The sequence below is a fragment of the Hippocampus bargibanti genome, linkage group LG07 (genome assembly GCF_051943395.1).
Source record: "Hippocampus bargibanti isolate YZ-2025 linkage group LG07, ASM5194339v1, whole genome shotgun sequence".
Taxonomy (NCBI): Eukaryota; Metazoa; Chordata; class Actinopteri; order Syngnathiformes; family Syngnathidae; genus Hippocampus; species Hippocampus bargibanti.
The window spans coordinates 278,167-299,809 of NC_142740.1; the positions used below are offsets into that span (position 1 = coordinate 278,167).

At 43.7% G+C, this 21,643-nt stretch overlaps 1 protein-coding gene across 2 annotated transcripts; it reads left to right on the forward strand.

Moving 5' to 3' along the window:
* The first annotated feature begins 762 nt into the window (after positions 1-762).
* Positions 763-21,274, forward strand: arhgap39 (Rho GTPase activating protein 39). Of its 2 annotated transcripts, XM_089001511.1 has the most exons (11): positions 763-912; positions 11,173-11,577; positions 13,212-14,211; positions 14,712-14,876; positions 14,944-15,129; positions 16,306-16,519; positions 17,148-17,221; positions 17,284-17,483; positions 18,422-18,513; positions 18,581-18,750; positions 20,206-21,274. In XM_089001511.1, the coding sequence occupies exons 1-11, from the start codon at positions 764-766 to the stop codon at positions 20,398-20,400; spliced, it is 2,850 nt and encodes a 949-aa protein (XP_088857637.1). In that variant the 5' UTR covers position 763; the 3' UTR covers positions 20,401-21,274. The 2 variants fall into 2 exon arrangements, with proteins under 2 accessions (XP_088857637.1, XP_088857638.1); XM_089001512.1 differs by lacking the exons at positions 763-912; positions 11,173-11,577 and adding an exon at positions 11,996-12,518.
* The last annotated feature ends 369 nt before the right edge of the window (positions 21,275-21,643 follow it).

Below are 21,643 nucleotides of genomic sequence, written 5' to 3' on the forward strand. Positions count from 1 at the left end.
CATGTGAAATAAATAACATCGAGTGAGTTTTGATACATCTCCACATGGAGGCGCTGCAGTCTGCCAATGCCAACGTACGACAGAAACGCATGAAACCCACACATTTTCCTGGTCTGATCTTGATCCGCTATCAGGTAACTCTGGTTCTTTTTTGTCATGACCTCTGTTTTAATGATAGGAAAAATATGTACATTGTTGCACACGTGTTATCTGATTCCACATCGGCGCCCCGAGAGTGGCTGCCTTTCCAGCAGCTCATGTATTTTGTTTTTCTACTTTCATTCCTTTCATCACTTTGCTGCTGTGAAATGTAAATTTCTCCACTGTGAGACTAATAAAGGCAAATCCAATCCAATCCACATAGCCCTCACGCAGACCAGATATTGTCGGTCCATCTGTCTGTCCTTTTCAGAGTGCCCCGGAGTATTCTGGGATAGTCGTGGTGTTACGGAACATTGAAAGATTCGGATGCACCGTAGCTGGCATTTCAACTTGAACGCCTCGCGCCAGTGCGCATTCTCTCCAATGTATACCCACTGAAATAACCAAGCGGGAGAAGGAAGTCTGATAGCGTCAAAATAAAAAAAAAATCTATTGTTTTACATTAAATATAAGACTTAATGTGGTATTTTCACATAAATAAATGTTAACGAGGTTTATATCGGTTTAATCTGAGAAAGCACCGGGGATTTGAATAGGTGCTATATCTTCGGAGGAAAATAAATCTTGTTTTACCCCTGAGGCTCATTACCGGATGTAGTCTATGTGCTTCCCGTTACCTCGACGGTCGTCTGGCACTAGTAGGGGGTTCTGGTTGGACTGCGGCGGCTGCGTTTTCGGCCAACATGGACCGAACCTCTGTGGCATTTACTCCAAAGGGATTTTAACAACAGCGGGGAAAATGGCCGAGAGGTGAGTCTCGCGAGTACATGTTTTCATCTTTTCGTCGACTCGATAAAGCGAGAGATATTGCTTGGCGACGACGAACGACCGAACGAACGAACGGACGGACGGACGGACGGACGGTCGCCGCGTCCGGGCCACCATTTATGAACGCTCTCGCCAGAGAGCCAGTGGCAGGTGTTGTCCGGCTCGGCGTCAGGTGCTCGCCGAACCTCACCGGGCTCCGCAGGGGCCGGCGGTGGCCGGGAGGAGGCTTTTGGCAGGCGGCTGCCGGCCGCCTGCGTGCACCTGTCGGAGCGAATCGTCCTCACCTCAGCGGAATGCGGCTAATGCTAGCGGAGGATGCTAACGGAGCATCAGTGCGGCATCCTCATCGTCGTCGAGGAGACAGGAGTTCAATATGCCTTTCTGTCGACGAAACTTGCGTGTTTCCGGAGCAATAATCTATTGGATCACTTGACTCGTCATTCGGCGATTAGGCAAAGATCTCGCTTTTACTGCGGAAATGCAACTTTTTGCGTATCTGTACGCAAATATCCATCGCCGTCGTTCAATCCACGGTGTCAAGTTGTTGCTTTTTTTTCTTTCTTTTTTTGGTGTGGCCTCACCCTCGTCCCGATAATGGATGAAGGCAGACATGCAGCAGGAAGTGCGTCGCCCTTCTCCTGCCATCGCGACGCCTTTCGGCACACGTTGCCTTCGTTCATTCGGCTGCTCCGTCCGTCAAGTAACGCGGACGAATTTTCTTCAGTTAACGTCGCACCGCGGCTACCGCGGCTGCTATTTGGTTATCTTACCCGGCTAGCAGTGTGGAGGTTCGGTGTTTAAGTCCCGTCAAAAGCGTTCAGGCTGTCTATGTGGAGTTTCACTCGGGACCACCAGAGGTTCGGTTTGTCTGTACCTTCTCTGACAATGGCTGGCGACCAGTCATTTATTGAGGTGCAAAGCTGTCAGTGGTTGAGCTACGTGTGCCTTAACTTTGACAAGCAATCAGTCCACTGTTCGTCTTTCTATTCCCTATTATAAATGACTATTATTACCCGTCGATTGTTTGTCTTATGTGTCCTGCGACACATGACCAGTTATGGGCGTTGTCTTGCCTCTTGGCCAAAAAATGTCGACAGTATTCCACAGGTGTCAAAATCGAGGCCCACGGGCCAAATCTGGCCCGCCATATCATTTTATTTGGCCCGTGAAAGCAAATTAAACTTGCGAAATTCCATGCTATTTGCCAAAGTCCGAACCAAAATTTCTAATTGTCCCACGTAAACCACAATAACGGTCGTTATTTTTGACTTCAAACATGAAAAGTAGTTATTCGTTAACTCATTCACTGCCAGACCATGTGCAAAAAGGTGGCCACTGCGGTGCCAGGGTTTTTGTCATTGTCACTCGTATTCCAGGACCCACAGATTATTGAGTTTTAGGACTACATCAACAGTCAATGCAGCGTAAGAAACCTTAGACTCTCTTCTTTCATCAGAAAGAAAGACTTAATTCCTAAATTAAATGGGTCTTGAGTTATATGAGCTAATTGTCTTTCCACGAACTGATAGATTTGTCACCTGTGAAGGAATTCACCAAGTCTTAAATTAGTCCTAGGCCAGATCTCTACCTGATCCAGGAAAATAAGACTTAATTCCTATGTGATATGGGTCTGTAGTTATCTGAGCTTGAAATGAGGGCGGCTGTCTAAAATACAATGCAACACATTGGTTTACATCGTGCTTTAACAACAGCTGAAAAAAGGGGGAATGCTGCCCCCTTGTGGAAGAGAAAAAAACATTGCCAGAGGTCTGGCCAGCGCTTTATCGCAAGCAAGAAAAACAAAAACCTCAGAGGAAACCGTAACTACAATGTGGCCCTTCGCAAATTATTATTATTATGATGATGATGATGATGATGATATTATTTTGTACCCGGATCCGCGGAATCTTGTTAGCTTGTGGGAAAAGTGCTCCAAGCAAGGTGTGTTCCAGAGTCATTGTTCAGCCGCGGTCCGGTGGAACATTTAAAACATTGCCAATTTGAATCCGCTTTGGTCCCCCCGCGGGAAGGTGAGCGCGCTCAACCTTTTGTTCTGCGGCCATTTGGGAAGTTGACACGCGGGAAGAGTCGTAAGCTAGCTTGGATGTGGCACGGCGGGCTACGTACAGCGGAAGCCGCTCCACCGCGAGACCAGCGTCGTTGGCCCGCCTTAATAATTCATGGCTCGTGCATTTGTGTGTCACACAGATCGTGTCACCTCATGTAAATCACGACACACACACACACACACACACACACACACACACACTTACACAAAGGCACACGTAACTCAGTGGGGAGATGTGACGTGTATTTTTTTCCCAAATGTACTTATTGGATACTAAAATGTTAATTGGGCGAGCTGGCAAACATTGCTAATTGATGTGTCGCGTGAAAAAGATGAAATTTTAATCCAATTTTGCGACCAACAAAAACAACATCAGAAGTAGAGGCGGCAGGAATTTTGCTCGTGCTTTTATCCCGCAACCAAGTCATGATTATACAACTGTGACGTCGGTGCTAATTATCAAAGTCCATTTGTGGCGTTTTGCAATTTGTGTTCTTATTTAGCTTTTGGAAGTCAATGTGATACCGGGAACCCCCCTTTTCGCATACCCATAACAATTTGTGTAATTAACACAAGCAAACAAAATGCGAATACTAATGAGTTGTGGTGCTTAAGCCCATTCAGCAAGAAAAACAACACAAATGGCAACACACTCAGACATGACAGAAGAAGCAAACAGTAACCCTCTGCTTGGAACGACATCGCTTAGTGCCGCACTGACGCACCTGCCAAGTCCTAAATTCCGTCCAAGGCTAGATTTCTTACCCGAGGATGACAGTTTACCGTCACAGGTTGTATCTGTTCACCTCCGATGAACCCCATATTTTCCCTGCTTCCATTGTGGGCCTTACGTTGGGCCAACTAAGCATACCGCAGCATGAAACTTTTAAATCTGAAAACTTGGATCTAACTTTGGTCGAACGACGAGTGAGCATAGATGCTCATTTGGTATGCGCTGCTGTGATTGGTCCACAGGCTGAGTGGTCAAAGAAGCCCACTGGAGTGTTCCACTTGCTATTCAAAGCCACTCAACCCCCGTAATCTGCGCGTGTCATGGAGCTACAATATGTCTCTTGATGCCTTCGCTGGCCTTCTGGGCATGTACGGTGCCGGTGTATTGACGCCTCTGGTCCATTGGTGAAAGGGAACTCTGATTGCCCTTTCGTCTTTCGCCCCTTCGAACAAAACAAAGCATACGAAAGAGTACGTAGTTGTTGCCCTTGTATTTGTGTCGCTAGTTGATGTTTTCGGTTTTGTTGTATTTTTCTGATGTGACATGTCAAAATCATGTTAGCTTCCCAAGTTTTTATTGTGTATTGGTGTTTGTATCAAAGTAGTTAACTTTATTACTTGCAAAAATACATTTAAATGACATTAAAAAAAAGTCATTAACTCATTCACTGCCGGACACAAAATGTGCAAAAATGTGTTCATGGGCGCTATCTTGCTGGAGCTAGCCATTCCTGTAACTACGTCACCACGCCGCATCGTCCCATTTTGCGCCGTCATATCTTGTCAATTATGATTGACGTGAATTGAGGGAGTTGGCGACGCGTCACCGCCGCAACGTCTCCGTCCGATGCGGCAATGGCGGGATTGAGGCGCGGGTGGAGGTCTTCGGGGCGTGGTGTCACGCTCCCTTTGACGTGCGCTAGCGGCGGGGTCACGCCATCTCTAAGACGACGGTTGCTAGGAGACCGTCCATCTCCCCCGCACTCGACTGACTGATGCTCACAATCTACTTTAACAACACAATACACCTGCCCGTGTAGCCCGTGTGCGTCTTTGCTCGCCGCTTTAATGCGCTTTCGCGCCGGATATCTTTAAAAGGCTCTGCGGGCCACCCGGTAGCCATCCGTAGCTCATTGCTAGCTCATTGCTAGCTAGCTTTAATAACAATAATCATAATCCACTTCATTTATAAGCGCCTTTCAAATCTCTCGAGGTCACTTTACAGTCAGAGGTTCAGTTTTTCTGCGGGTGAGCAGCGGCAGCCACACGCGCCAGCGTTCACTCAACCCGGAAGTAACTGAAATGGATAGAAAGCGAGCTAGCTAGCTAATAGATAGCCAGCTAGGTAGCGAGCCAGTCAGCTAGATAGCTAATAGATAGCAAGTAGACAGCTAGCTAGGTAGCTAAGGAGCAAAATAGAAATTGTGGCTGAAGGTTCCGAAGGCCGTCGGTGGCTTGCGGCTGCTATTTTCAGAGCTTTCAATCGCGGATGCGGAGATGCCAGCGCCGCTTGTCAGGATGATCGGAGGGGAAGGGGGAGGGGCCTGATGGATAGATAGTAACCGGAGGATGATGGTGGGGAAGGGGGAGGGGCCTGATGGATAGATAGTAACCGGAGGATGATGGTGGGGGAGGGGGTGGGGCCGCGTCGCTTGTATCTCTTGATTGCTATCGACCGACCGCGGAATCCTCGGCGTTGTCGCGATTGGTCGCAGGCAGCGAGCAGCCAGGCCGCCTGCCTGCTCGCTGCCTGACGTGGAAAAAGTCATCAGCGGATGATGCGGAGCGTCCTCGCCGTCAAATTGATGCTTTGACATTGACAGGATGTGACATATACAATATGGACGCGACATTCTTTATTTTCAGAAAAAAAATATGCAATTCAACAAAAATACAAATGAAAAGAAGCACAGTCAATCCTTTCTGGCACTTAGTTTCATTACATCTGCTAAATTACAACTGATTTGTTTTATTTTTTTACGTTTATTTATTTATTTGTGTATTTAAATGTCTCTTAATGTGTGTGTTCGTGAATTTATGTGTGTGTTTATGTATTTGTATATCGTTATTAAAATTTAGTCTGTAGATCTGTTTTATAATTTTTTTATTCAGTTATTTATTTGTAAAAAATGTATTTGTGAGGACATTTATTCATTTGTTTCTTCATTTGTATTTTATTTATTGACATATTTATTTATTTATTTACTTATTTATGCAGTTATTTATTTGTATATCATTTGTTTGTTTCAATTTTCAGTTTTATTATTTATATATTTCTTTATTTATTTATTTTATTTGTCTATTTTTTTTTTATTTGTTTGTTTGCGTGGATATTTATTTGTTTATTTATTTGTATTTTATTTATTCATGTATTATTTATTTATTTTTGTATTTATTTATTTACTTATTTGTCTATTTATTTGTTTTTTTTGGCTGTCTGTTCATTAATGTGTTTGTATTTCATTTCCTTATTTAAATTTTCACTGCATCTGTTTTATTATTTATTTATATATTTGTGTATAAATGTATGTATTTGTGTATTGATTTGTCTATTTCTTTCTTTGTGTGTACATTTGTTAACTTGTTTCTTTATTTATTTGTATATTCTTTATTTAAATGTCATTTGTCTATTGATTTGTTTGTGTATTTATTTATGTATCTCTATTTATTTGCTTGCTTGTTTATTTCCTTTAGTGTGATCAATCTTTTGCTAATTGACTCTGATGATCACATTCATGAATGTAGTTATAAAATCCAAAAAATGTCTGGTGACGAAAGATAAGTTGTGGTGGGCCATTGGTTAGCGCGTCAACCTCACAATGCAGAGGACGTGGGTTCGATTCCTGCTCCGGCGTTCCTCTGCGCGGGTTCCCTCTCGGACAAATTATTAGCATTAAAAAAGTGCGTGTAAACGCTCGTCATAACAGCCTGTCGCAATGGCTTCTCGTCATATTATTGGCGGGGGAGGTGAGGAGTCGATAGCCGGCAAGCCAACAAACGAGCTAGCATGTGCTAACGCGCGCCACGTGCGGCCACTCGAGATGTCCTTTAGCTGCCGAGGACGTTTATGACCAAAGACAATTATACGCGCTCGTCAAACGGCGTGAAATCGTCCGACGCTGACTCAATCGCGGGCGTAGCGTGACGCCGCCTAGCTCGCGCGTCGCCAAAGAACAGCTCGTGCATTTAACTTGAGCCGCCTCGCAAATGGACGGCGTGCCAATCGATGTTTCATTCGCCACAACGCGCTTGATTCGTCACAACGTGCGTGCGTGCGTGCGTGCGGGTCACGTGACGTTCCACTTTCGGGGATGAGGCTAACAGTTAGCCAATGTGGACATTCAAATGAAGCAATATCACGCTAGTTTTATTTAGCTTTGTATGCCTGGCATCTATCGTACTTTTTCTCTCTGACAGTGCTGTCGTCACCACCCACCCCAAAAAAGTAACATTAAAAAAAAAAAAAAACATTTAACTCATTCATTGTCAGACAATGTGCAAAAAGGTGTCCACTCCAGTGCCAGGGTTTTTGTCATTGTCACTTGAATTCCAGGACCCACAGAATATCGACTTTTAGGACGACATTAACATTCTAGAAACAATTTTAAAATATTTAGAAACTCACAATTTTAGAATAAAAAACAAACAAACAAAAGAAAAACGCCATTTTAGAACATTTTAAAAGTTTGAAAATTGCCATTTTAATTTTTTTTAAATGTCGAAATTCACCATTTAAAAAAATTTGGAATATTTTGAAAAATTGCTATTTTAGAATTAAAAAAATGGAAATTCTCCTAATTTGTTATTTGTAATCGATCCTCCAGATGGCAGCACTTAGCATACATAGCTAACAGCGCTAGCTAGCGCCCGATGTCGTCATTCTACATGCGGGACAGACAGACCTTATTGATTTTATGACGGGAGGCCGAATGAAAATTGACAGAGGGCCACATTCGGCCCCCGGGCCGCACTTTGGAACGCTCGCTTGCTTGAATGCGTTTTCTAATTCGTCGTCGGCGAGTGGGCGGAAAAGCTGTTCTGCTTGAGCCGCAATGACGGACGGGGTGGGTGGCGCAAAAGCCTTTGCGGCGAGGGAGGGGGAGAGGGGGGGAGGGGGGGTGTCGACCGGCACCTCCGAGATTTCTTCCGGGGTGGCTTTTCCTTTTTCCTTGGGAAGGGCCCATTCGACCCGGGGAGGGAAGCTCACCGGGAATGACGCTTGGCTTTGGGCGACTGCGACAGAATGAAAGGAATGCTGGAACGCCACAGATGGCGGGCGGGGGTGGAGCTCAACTCCTCGGCGTTACATCCAAACGTCCTGCTTGAAAATAACAACAATAAGAATAGTAATACATTTCAGTTCGGAGCGCCTTTCAAAACTCTCACGGTCACTTTTCAGTCACAAGCTATTTTTTTTTCTGCGGGTGAGCAGCGGCAGCCACACGCGGAAGTAACTCAAATAGATAGGACGCTAGCTAGCTAATAGATAGTACCTACCCATTCCAAGCCCAGATAACTCCAGAGCCATATCATTTAGGAAATAACAATTTTTGGGGGATTGTAAGGTTTCGTACGCTACATTGAATGTTGATAAAAGTCCCAATTCAGCGGGTCCTGCAATTTGAATGAAAATGAGAAAAACCCTGGCACTGGAGCGGACACCTTTTTGCGCATGGTCTGGCAGCGGATGACCCGTTAAAAGATCCCGTTCAATCTTGATCATAAATATTTGACTGACAATTACCGACAATAAGAAGAGAATGAGAACAAGTAAAATGGCGCACGTCGACGTACTGACAAAAAAAAAACAAGGCGATTCCGTCGAGGTGGCAGTGATCGCTCTCATTTGAAAGGTCTTGTGTTCTGTGTGGAATCTGGATTACTTGGATTTGCTTAGCCCGGCAGAAGCGGACGACCAGCGCCGCCCGTGACAACTTGAAAGACGCGTACGCCAATGCCAAATGAGCAAAAGAAACAGCGGCGCGGTTGCCATTTTCAGCTTTTTGTGCTTTTTGCTTCTCGTTAAAAGGGAAAATTGTCGTCCGCGAGCTAGCCAGATCGTCACAAGCGCTGAGTGGCGCCAAGATGGCCGACGTATTCATCGGCTGGCCGCGTGGCCACAAACTCGCGGCGCCCTTTTAGACTTGTCCATTAGCATTAGCGGGACATATGCTAGGTCACACTTAACTCCCTCCCAAAGCCGGTTTTCCTGCTAATATCCGCATTTGGCATCGACTGAAATCGTCCCCGTTCATCTACTTGTGTCGTTAGCCAATGAAGACACGGCGGTAAGAAAAAGCCGCGCTAAAGGGGTTAGCGTGTCAATCGTCACTTGGGAATATTTCATCAAAGTGGGTCATTTGCATGCAATTATGGCCAATTAATCCTTCCGTTTCCCCGGCGGATTTCTACTTAACGCCCCCCCCGCCCCCTTTCACGCCGTTTGGCTCCATTTGACGCGGAGGCACCGTGACATCGTCCACGCACAAACCTGCGCAAAATGTTCCCGTTCTTCTGCCGATCGCCAGGGAAATTGTTGATTGACGACGCCGCCGCCGCCGCGTGCCGATGGAAATATGCGGCGTCGTTTCCACTTTTGTAATAAGCGCCTGCAAAAATTTGCCCTCATTCCAAAGGGGCAGCTGACGTCCCCCCGATGTGGGTGCAACAGAAACCTGTGTGTGTGGAAAGGCATTGTGGGAAGTCCAACACTTGTTGGAACAAATCGTTTTGCCTCTCCTCAATCAATCAATCAATACATGAATAAATATTGAATACATCAACAAATATTTAATAAAAATAAATACATAGAAAAATGAATGAATACACGAATAAATAAATAAGTAGGTGAATAAATAAATGCAATAAAAATAAACAAATAAATATTTAATAAATCAATATTGAATACATCAACAAATATTTAGTAAAAATAAATACATAGAAAAATGAATGAATGAATGAATACATGAGTAGGTGAATAAATAAATAAATGGCCGCATGAATGAATGAATAAACAAGCGAATAAATACATATGTCTGTGTAAGCTCTCAGTCGTACAGAAGTGGTCCATCGATGAGAAGGTTTCTTCTTTCTTCAGATGACGGCTGAAGAAACCTTCTCATCAATAAATAAATGGATGGATGGATGGATATGCCTTTATTAGTCTCACAGTAAATAAACACATACGCAGTTACATAGATGAGTAAACAAATACATTTATAAATGCATACACAAGTAAATAAATAGCTAAATCAATAAATGGAGAACAGATAAATAAATGGATGAGTGAATGAATAACAAATACATAAATACAAAAACAAATACAGTGAGACCTCAAGTTACGAACTTAATTGGTTCCCAGACAGAGTGTGTAAGGCGAAAAGTGTGTATCTCAAAAAAGTAATTCACATAGGAAACAATTAAAATGGGAATAATCCGTTCCCGGGTTTCCATAAAATATACTTTACGACTAAATAAGCCTTAAAACTACACACAACATACCCTATTCTATGTCTAATAAATGTGCTATTGTATTGTAATGAAAGAAATACGCTGCATTGTATCATAAAGTCACTTTATTTACATTTGTGATGGTCATTGATGGAATGGCGTTGGAGGTCGAAGGTCAAAGGGAATTGCTGTTTGGAAAGAGAGGCGCATGACATGAGGACTGTAATTAAAGAAATAAACTGTGCTGTAAAATAAAGTTTTCTTGACCTTTTTGATGGTCGTTGATGGCTTATGGAAGGAGAGTCACCTTCCATTAACACTGTTGGTAACTTAACCTCTGGTGCTGTTCGGTCGTGTGCTTCCGCCGATGATCACTCCGCCAGCCGTGGTGGGTGTGTATTATGAAAATAGTGCTTATTATAAGGTTTAATTTTCAGAAATTTGACGTTTGTAAGACAAAAAGTTTGTAAGTTGAGGTCTCACTGTACATAAATAAGCACATACATAAATACACACATAAGTAAATAAATAAATGGAGAGCAGATCAAGAAATGAATGAATAATAAATACATACACAAATAAACACAGAGATGAATACATAAACACATAAATAAATGGATGAATGAATAATAAATACATCAACAAATAAATAAATACATAAAGAGGTAAACAAATAAATAAATAAATAAATATCTGGATGGATGAATGAAGCTTTATCGGTACCCCGCAAGAAAACCCAAAAGCCGAACAACTTTGGGAATGTTGCGTCATAAATTCCCAAATCAATTTGGGAATGGCAGTGAATGAGCGAAGTCGACTGACTGACAGCTGTCGGCTTCTGTTGACATCAAAATCAGGATTGAAGAGGAGTTGACATCTCCAATCTAGACAAAGTCCAATCAAAGTTTGGACTCATTTGGGCGCGGGCGGATGCTAGCATGCTAAGCGATGTTAGCTAAGCGCCCGCGTCTGGCCTTTTTGCGCGCCGCCAGGTTGGAGTGGGTGGAGATCATCGAGCCGCGTACGCGCGAGCGCATGTACGCCAACCTGCTGACGGGCGAGTGCGCGTGGGAGCCGCCGGCGGGCGTGCGCATCAAACGCAGCGGCGACGACCAGTGGTGGGAGCTCTTCGACGCCAACACCTCGCGCTTCTACTACTACGACGCGTCCACGCGGCGCACCGTCTGGCACCGCCCGCAAGGCTGCGACATCATCCCGCTGGCCAAACTGCAGACGCTCAAGCAGCACGCCGACGCCGACGCCGCCGTCCCCGCGGGGGCCTCGGCCGACGACAGCCCGGGACGCAACAGCGGCCTCAGTCGCGATGGGAGCACTTCGTCCTCGCTGGACCGGGAAGGGACGGCGGACAAGCCGGCCGGGAACGATGAAGCCGAACGGTGAGGCGATCGCCGGCCTTTGGCTAATCGGCTAAACAAGCTAGCGTCAACGGGCTTTGGCTAATCGGCTAATCAAGCTAACGTCAAAATACTTTTACGAAAAACCTTCCCGAAACCGTCTTATTTTGTAATACTATCAATAATAATTTTATTTTTGTTTAATATACTTTAAAAAAACCTATATGAAACTGCGTCTTATTTTGTCAAACAAACCAAAACCATGCATAATTATGCCCAAAGTAACCGCCGGTTTTGGTCAAAAATGCATTACAAAAAAATTCCTGAAACAGCGTCTTATTTTGTCAAACAAACTAAAACCATCCAGAATTATGCTGAAAATAACCACCGTTTTTTTCAGTGTTGTCAATAAGTTTTATTAATTTTATAAATTGTATTTTATTATATTTTGTTTTTCATTTTATTTTATTGTCTTTTTATACTATTTATATGATCTTATTTTATTTTTTTAATATTCTTTTCTTTGACATTATTTTCTTGATTTTTTTGGGGTGCTGGGGGTGTTGTTCTTTGGATTTTCCTGTATCTCTCCAGCAACACCAAATCACGTCAGAGCTGTAGTTTTTTTGCACTCCAACAAATCTTCCATATTTAAAACAAATAATTTTAATATGAACAGACGGATAAGCGCCCCCCCTCCGGCGCCCCAACCTTGGCTCTCTCAAACTAATTCCAAAAAGCGGAAGCTTTGTTGCGTTCAAGTCCCGCTGAGACTCGTCACGTTCGCTCTTCAAAAAAGAAGCCGGAAGGGGCGTTGAGGCCTCTTCTTCTTCTTCTTTTTTTTTTTTTCTTCTTCTTTGTTTCTCACATTCTCACGCCAGCGCCATTCAGCGACCATTCAACACCCCGCCAGGTGACCAATCGATTTCACACTGGTGTCCCTCTTCCGGTCGTCGGCGGATGAAAGAGAGCACCGATGCCAAGTGAGCACTTTGCTGGCTGGCTGGCAAATGAAAAATTTCTGTCAGCCAATCACGAAAGAAAGAAAGAAAGAAAGAAAGAAAGAAAGAAAGAAAGCCTCCTTGTGAACTTCATCAACTTCACCTCATTAAATATTCACAACCTTGATGGAATAATAATCATCCATTTGATTTGTAAGCGCCTTTCAAAACTCTCCAGGTCACTTTCCAGTCGCAGGAAAAGATTTTCTGGGGCTGGCGCGTGCAGCCACACGCGCCAGCGTTCACTCAACCCCAAGGTCACTCAAATCGATAGAAAGCTAGCTATCTAATAAACAGGTAATAGCTAGTCAGCTAGCTAATGGATAGCTAATGCAACAACATTATTTAGCTGGTAGTAGACGTGCACAATCCACCATGATGTCCCTGGTCCACTGTTGAAAAGGAGGCTTTGAGCCTCTCCTCTTTCATCTACAACTGCTTGATGTCACAATTAGCTATCTAGCTAGGTAACTGGCTATTAGCTATCTATGAGCTAGCTAGTGAGTTTTCCATCTATTTGAGTTACTTTGGGGTTGAGTGAACGCTCACTTTTCCTGTGACTGTAAAGTGTCCTTGAGAGTTTTGAAAGGCGCTTGGAAATGAAATGTATGCTGCTGCTGCTGCTGATGATGATGATGATGAATATTGAGTGGCGTTTGTGGGTGTGCGGCTCAGGACGTCCCCGTTCCGCTGGAAGACGGGGACGAAGGAGCGCATGCTGATCAAGGTGACGGAGCGCGAGCCGAGCTTCCTGTCCCACCAAGGTAACGGCTACTCCCCGGCGGCCCCCGAAGCCGAGGATCGCCGCCGCTCGCCCTTCCTGAAACGCGGCGAGGCGGGCGCAAGCCGGCCTCGGCGTTCCTCGGCCGACTCGCAGCCGTCGTCCCCTCGCTACGCCCACGAGGCGCCGCTCTACGAGGAACCGCCCTCCGAGTACCGCGCCCCGCCCATCTACGAGGAGCCGCCGTCCGACGCCTCCTTTTACGGCGGCGGGAAGTCGCCGGCGCCCCTCTACCGCTCCCCCAAGCAGTCCCCTTACGGCCAGCTGGTTCTGACCCGGCAAAAGTGTCCGGAGAAGACGGCGAGTCTGGAGTACAGTCCGGCGGGGAAGGAGTACGTCAAGCAGCTGGTCTACGTGGAGCAGTCGTCGTCCGGCCCCCGCCTGCCGCCTTACGGCGCCTCCCGCGGGGGGTCCCGCACCTTGCAGCACAGCCGCTCTCTCATCCGGGACCCCCGCCTCTTGCCGGACTACGAGGGTGGCGAAGGGGCTCGGAGGTTACTCTACCGGGACTCCGTCTCCTGGTCCCCCGGCCGCACTCGCTCCCTGTCCAAGAACCGCAAGCCCTCGCTCCCGCGGGAAGCGGACCGCCGCGTCGGCGACTTTGGCGGCGCGGCGTCGGAGGCGCGGCGGCTGATGAAGCAGCGCGGCAGTTGGGACTCGGGCGCCGACGGGGGCGGGACTCGCGGCTACGAAAGCGACGGCGCCGCGCCCGTCCCGCTGCCCGGGCCGCTGGCGAGGGCCTTCAGCGAGGACGAGGCGCTGGCGCAGAGCGACGGCCGCCTTTGGAAGAGAAGCACCTTGGAGCGTCTGGGATTCCCGCAGATCCTGCTGGAGAAAAGTCTCTCGGTGCAGACCGGCCTGGCTTCGCCCGAGACGTATCTTCATCCTTCGCAGGTGACCCGACCGACGTCCGCCCACTTTCCAATTCGCGCCGGGGTTGCCGACGGCGCTTCGCCGGTTAGCTCACGGCGCGCACGCGCGGGTCCGGCCTCCTCGGGTGGACTTTGCGCCTTCTCCTTGGGCCCTTGTGGCTTTTCTCAGGGTACTCTGGTTTCCAAAACATGCACGGAAGGGAGCTGTTTGACTTTTGTGGCAAAATAGTGTCCGCCAGCAGCCCTGACCCGTTTTCAGAGTTGTAATGCGGCGCGGATGTCAAAGTGAAGGACTGGGCGCCAAACCATTTTATTGGGCCCCAGAAAGCAAATCAAAGTCGTCCAATTCCAAGCTCATCTATCAAGCTCGCTCGCTCGCTCGCTTGTTCTCTTTCTATTCAGCTATTTAGCTAATCCCTTACGTCACAGCTTTCAAAAATCTAGCCCCTTGCGTGATTAGTCCTGCTTGCGGGACCATTTCCCGCCATTGACTTTTGCCGCCTTTCTTTCCATCCATGTCAGTCGGAGGATCTCGGGGCCTGCGCCCAGTTTGAGGCCAGTCGCAACGCCAGGAACATGATGCCGAGCGCCAGCTGCGGCGTTTTCCCGGAATTCACGCTGAGGAAACCGTCCTCCGAGACCGATATCGAAAACTGGGCGTCCAAACACTTCAACAAACACACGCAGGTGCGCCAAACTGCCTTTTCGCCAGCCGTCCTGCCTGATAAAAGCGCGCTCTTGTACGCGTGGGCAGGGTCTTTTCAGGAGGAAGGTGTCCATCGCTAACATGCTAGCGTGGAGCAGCGAGCCCATCAAGAAGCCCATGATCGTCACGTCGGACCGCAGCGTCAAGAAAGAGGCGGTGGACATCTTTAAGCTCATCCAGACCTACATGGGGGACCGACGCGCCAAAGCCGAGCCCCTCTTCGTAGCCCTGGAGGTACGCCAAACAAAAAAAACAACAAAGCAGCTCAAAACGACTTCCATAGAATGGATGCTAATTACCGTTAGCCTGTCGAAGGGGATTACATGATAAATTGGCATTTTTGTTTTCTAAAGGTAAATACGGTATATTAACGCTTTGTTAGGTGTTGTTGTTAAATGGCTATATAAACCAATAAGTATGTATATTAATGAGTTTTAACCTTCGAACTGAGTTTGATGCCAAAAAAAGACGATGGGACTTTTAGTCCGTATAATGCTAGGCAACAGTGACCTCTGCAGGTTTGCTTGGGAACTGCAAACATGATTCTACGACCATTTGTTGCGGTTGAAAAACAGGCCTTTGAAGGGATTAAAAATCACCACTCAAAATGTTCGAAGTTTAGGGGGATTTTTCAAGCAAAGCATTTCTTTATTTTGGCTATTTTATTTATCTACCGGTACTTGTTTATATTATTTATTTGATGTATTTATTTTTGGTATTTTATTTATTTTTACAGTTCCCGGTTTATAACTCCTTATTTATGTATTAATTTTTGCTATTTTATTTTGTTTTATGTATCTATTTATTTTATTGATGTTATGTGTTTAGTTTTTGTATTGATGTTATTTATCCATTTATTTTGTTTTATTTATTTTATTTTATTATTTTTACAGTTCCAGGCATATTGCCACCTATTTATTTGATCTCTTTCATTGATTTTATTTATGTTATTTGTTTCTTTTATTTATTTATTTATGTTTGTATTTATTTTTACCCTTCCCGGCGTATTACTGCCTGTTTATCTATTTATTTATTTTAGCTATTTTATTTTTGTTATTTATTTGTTTTATTTATTTTTGTATGTCTTTATTTTATTTTTACAGTTCCCTATTTATTTATTTTAGCTATTTTTTATCTATTTCTTTAATTTGTGTTCTTTATTTATTTTACTGAATTTATTTGAACTTGTTTTATTTATTTTATTTTTTGTATTCCTTTCATTCCCTTTATTTTTACAGTTCTCGGCATATGACTGCCATCCACAACTGTATAATCATATCGACAAGAGTTGATGCGATATGTATATATGTTCTTTTTTTTCCTTTTTTTTCTTTTTTTTACTTGCTTGCTTCCAATATCTTCAACTTGGAATGTTTGCGGCTGCGCCCCTCCCCCGCCCCCTCTCGGCAGGTGGTGGTCCGCGGCTGGAGCAACCAGGGCCTCCGCGACGAGCTGTACATCCAGCTGTGCCGGCAGACCACGGAGAACTTCCGTTACGACAGCCTGGAGCGCGGCTGGGAGCTGATGGCCGTCTGCCTGGCCTTCTTCCCGCCCACGCCGCGCTTCCACGCCTACCTGGAGGGTTACATCTGCAGACACACGGACCCCCTCAACGACACCAAGGGTACCTTTGCGCCATCGCGAGTCTCCCCTCTTAGTTTTCCTGAATTAGGGTCCACCTGGACCCTTTGCATCCTGCCCACCGCCTTTTCCAGCGCTACCGATCCAGCCGCACCAAATCCAGCCGACATTCAAACAAAACTTCTTCCTCCAAGCCAATAATAATAATAATAATAATAATCCATGTGATTTCTAAGCGCCTTTCAAAACTCTTAAGGTCACTTTACAGTCACAGGTTCAGTCTTCCTGCGGGTGAGCACGCGCCAGCGTTCACTCAACCTGGAAGTAACTCAAATAGATAGAAAGCTAGCTAGCCAATCGATAGCCAGCAGATACCTAGCTAGATAGCCAGCCAGGTAGATAGTCAATATATAGCTAGCTAGCCAGGCAGATAGCTAATAGATAGTGAAGGTAGCCTGTAATATTTTAACCTAACAATAGCAAATAATAATAAGAATAAGAAGAATCCTGTCTAGTGCCTCTTTGCAATTTTTCTTGTGATGATACTAGTGCAGCTTTTTGTAGCAGAGACAAATTCCTCGTGTGTTCTACATACTTGGCAAACAAGATGATTGTGATTCTGAAATCTTCAGCTCCGGATATTGATTGTGAATGTGTGTTTGTCTGTTTAGGAGTGGCTATTAGCAGCTATGCTAAACATTGCTACCGGAAGCTCACCAAGGCGGCGCTAACCGGCGCCAAGAAGGTACCATCAAGTCCGGTCCGGTCCGGTCCGGTCACCCGTATTGACCTTGTTCCTCCCGTCAGGGTCTTCAGAAACCGTGCTTGGAGGAGATCCAGCACGCCCGCAACGCCATCTTCAGCCCGTCCATGTTTGGCTCTTCCCTGGAGGAGGTCATGGCCCTGCAGAGGGAACGCTACCCGGACCGCCAGCTGCCCTGGGTCCAGACCCGCCTCTCTGAGGAGGTCCTGGGCCTCAACGGGGATCAGACGGAGGGCATCTTTAGGTCAGCAAACACCCACCCTTTCTCTCTCTCTCTCTCTCAGTCACTGCCATTCACCAAGAAAAAAATCATACGTTTACATTTAGACATCAAAATTACAAATCAAACACATTTTGTTCAATTGGAAAATGGAGGACTGTAAATATCAAAACTACACTAATATATAACAAATAAAAATTAATTTTATATTGACAAATCAAAATCACAAATAAAAAATATTGTAGCGTATGTCTGTAAATGTCAAAATATTAATATATAACAAATTTAAAAAAATATATATTTACGAATCAAAATTAGGAATAATAACATTCTTCAATTGGAAAATGGATGACTGTAAATGTGAAAATATTCATATATAAATTATGAAATTATTTGACATATTTAACATTCGGGAGTTGAAAATATGGCAGAGCGCCATTCCCAAATTTGTTTGGGTTTTGTTTTTTTGGGTGCCAATAAAGCGCTGGCCAGACCTCTAACAATGTTTTTTTTTTTTTTTTTTTTTTTTTTTTTCTCCTTCCACGAGGGCGAAAGTATTTGCCTTGCGTCCACGTTAGCGCTGAGTTACAGCTTGCGTTGTTGTTAAAGCGCGATCTAAAGGAATGTGTATGTATCGTATTGTGTTTAGTACATCTGCCCCCATTTCAAGCTCATATAGCTCCGGACCCATATAAGTTAGGAATTAACTAAATAAAGAGTCTAAGGTTTTTAACGCTGTATTGAATGTTGATGCAGTCGTAAAAGTCAATATTCTGTGGGGTCTGGAATTGGAGTGACAAAAACGGAGAGTGGACAGAGCCCTTTTTTTTGCACACGGTCTGGCAGTCAATGAGTTAAGAAGCCGAACAACAATCCAAGACAGCCGCGGCTAAGCTCTAAGGGCATTGTTATGTTTATTTATTTTTTTTAATAAAACAAGCCCGTTGCCCTTGCTTGGTCAGGGTTCCCGGAGACATTGACGAGGTCAACGCCCTCAAGTTGCAAGTGGACCAATGGAAGATCCCCACCGGACTGGAAGACCCTCACATTCCAGGTGAGCGCTCATCCCCGCCGCCTCCATCAAGCGGATGCTGGAAATTGCATCCGTCCATCCACGTCAGCGTCGCTGCTGAAGTTTTGGTACCGCGAGCTGGAGGAGCCGCTCATTCCGCACGAGTTCTACGACCGCTGCGTGAACAACTACGACAACGCCGATGGCGCCGTCCAAGCGGTGCTGGGACTGCCGCACATCAACAAACTGGTGCTCTGCTACCTCATACGCTTCCTGCAGGTACGCACGCCCCAAAAAACAAAAACAAAAACAAAACCAAAAACTACACGAAAGCGCGCGCGCGCACTCATTTCGCACCTTTTTTTCAGAGAAAGAAAAAAAATCAATCAGCAATTTAGACAAATGACACAACTGTAAATTTGTGTCAATAATTTTGAGATTTTTTTGTCACTAAATGCAAAAAGACAATGTGGAAAAGTTTGGCCGTTTTCATTTATTCATTTATGGATTTATTTATTTATTTATTTATTTTTTGCTGTCATTTATTTATTCACTGTTATTTCTCTTTTATTTATTTATTTATTCCATCCGTTGTTTATAATTGTTTTATCTGTTTTTTACTTATTTATTTATTCATTTGCTTTTTATTTTTGTCGTTATTTATTCACCACGTTATTTTTTGATGTATTTGTTTTTTTGCCCTGTTTTTTATTTATTCACTGTTATTTCTCTTGATTTATTCACTGTTATTTTTCTTTATTTGTTTGCTTATTATTTATGTATTAATTCACTCTTATTTGTTTTTTTGGCATTTCATTTATTTCGTTATTTATTCGTCACATTATTTTGTTTATTTCTTTGGTTGTATTTTTTTGCTCTGTTATTTATTTATTCACTGTTATTTATCTTGTATTTATTTGCTTATTATTTATGTATTTATTTACTCACTGAGTTATTTATTTTTGTTTTTTTCTCACTATTTATTCAATCACTCTCTTATTTATGTATTTTTTTACTATTTATTTATTTAGTTATTTTCTCACCACATTATTTACTGTTATTTATTTGTTTGTTTGTTTTTGCTCTGTTATTTAATTATTCACTGTTATTTATCATGTATTTATTTGCTTATTGTTTACTTATTTATTCACTGTTATTTATTTATTTTTGCTTTTTATTCATTTTATTACTTATTTACCGCAGTAATGTTTTTATTCACTGTTATTTATCTTGTATTTATTTGCTTATTATTTATGTATTTATTTACTCTCAGTTATTTATTTTTGTTTTTTTCTCACTATTTATTCAATCACTCTCTTATTTATGTATTTTTTTACTATTTATTTATTTAGTTATTTTCTCACCACATTATTTACTGTTATTTATTTGTTTGTTTGTTTTTGCTCTGTTATTTAATTATTCACTGTTATTTATCATGTATTTATTTGCTTATTGTTTACTTATTTATTCACTGTTATTTATTTATTTTTGCTTTTTATTCATTTTATTACTTATTTACCGCAGTAATGTTTGTATTCACTGTTATTTATTTTTGGTTTGTTTGTTTATCTTGTTGTATTTATTCATTCGCTCTGTTATTTATTTATTTTTGCTTTTTAGATGTATTTAGTAATTTATTCACCATGTTATTTTTTTGTTTATTGATTTGTTTTGTTTGTTTATTGGGGGGCGGGGGTGTCTGTTTGTTGCAAAATTGACTGCGATTCATTGCAGGTGTTTGCGCAGCCGTCCAACGTGTCGGTGACCAAGATGGACGTCAACAACCTGGCCATGGTGATGGCGCCCAACTGCCTCCGCTGCCAATCGGACGACCCGCGCGTCATCTTCGAGAACACCCGCAAGGAGATGTCCTTCATCAGGCTCCTCGTCCACACGCTGGACACCGGCTTCATGGACGCCATCCTATAACCTACGGCCGTCGGGTCATGTGACTTCCTGTCGCCCCTGATTTGTGATTGCGTGTCATTTTGGTTTAGTGGTTTCACACCGTTTAACACAAATACGCTTCTCCAAAAAAAAGGATGAAGGACAAACGTTCAAGGTTCAAGGCCCTTCCTTTCACTTTCAGCGCCGCAAGTGCCGACACGTTTCAGACGGAACCTTCCCGATCGCTCACGACCGCCCAATGGTTCCAGATGGGATCAATTCCATCTATTCCAAGTCAATACTTTGGCACCTTGAGATACCGGCCAGACCACTTTTTACAGACGCGACCTGTCGTATGAGATGTGGCTTTTTTTTTCTTCCTGTGTTAGCATTTCAACAAAAAACGGAATTACACGTCAACTATTTAATGATCATTGTTAGCACCATTCGAGATGAGCGACTAAAACTATCATTCGTAAAGATATAAATTCTTAATCCACGGCAACAGAATGTTGCTCAATTTGACCAAATCGCCAATTTCAACACAAGAACAAAGTCCAATCAAACACAATGAATGTATCTACCAATTGCTTTTCAAAAAATACAGTATGATGGAGCGCTAATTTGCCCCACTTCAACACCTCAAGGTGCCATTGTATTCCAAAAATAAACATTAAATCATCTTCAAATAATTTCCTGAACGATTGAATGGTTTGAGCTGCCGACTGACTCGATATGTTTTTTTAACTGCTGTTTTTTTTAACCTGTAATTTATTTCTTATTTATTTGATGCCTTCTTAACGTGTTGTACGCGTGTTCAAGGCTTGTGTGTGTGTGTGTGTGTGTGTGCGATATTGATTGATGGTTATGTACATTAAGCGTGTACAGACAGTATTAAAAAAAGAAAGAAAAACGACATCTCGAGAAAAGTGGCGTAAACGTTAACGTGGGACAAAATAAAACTTTTAAAGACTTTGGATACATTTCCTCACGTCGACGAGAGAGTTGACCAGTCATATTTAAAGACTTCCTTGTGGGCGTGGCAAAGACCGGCCGAGAGGCCAATCAACATGCGCGTACAGTGACGTCGAACCACCTTTTTTTCTAACGGGGATGGGTTGTTTTGGGGTTTGTTTGTTTGTGTCAAGTTACCGAAACGAAGAACGAGTGAGAAACTTCCGTGTTGTCTTCAATGTCATTTCTTGTCGAGACTGAACGTGTACCAGACGTTTTGCTTTCATAAAAGAAAAACACTATAAGCGACTGTTTTGACTCGAGATGGAAT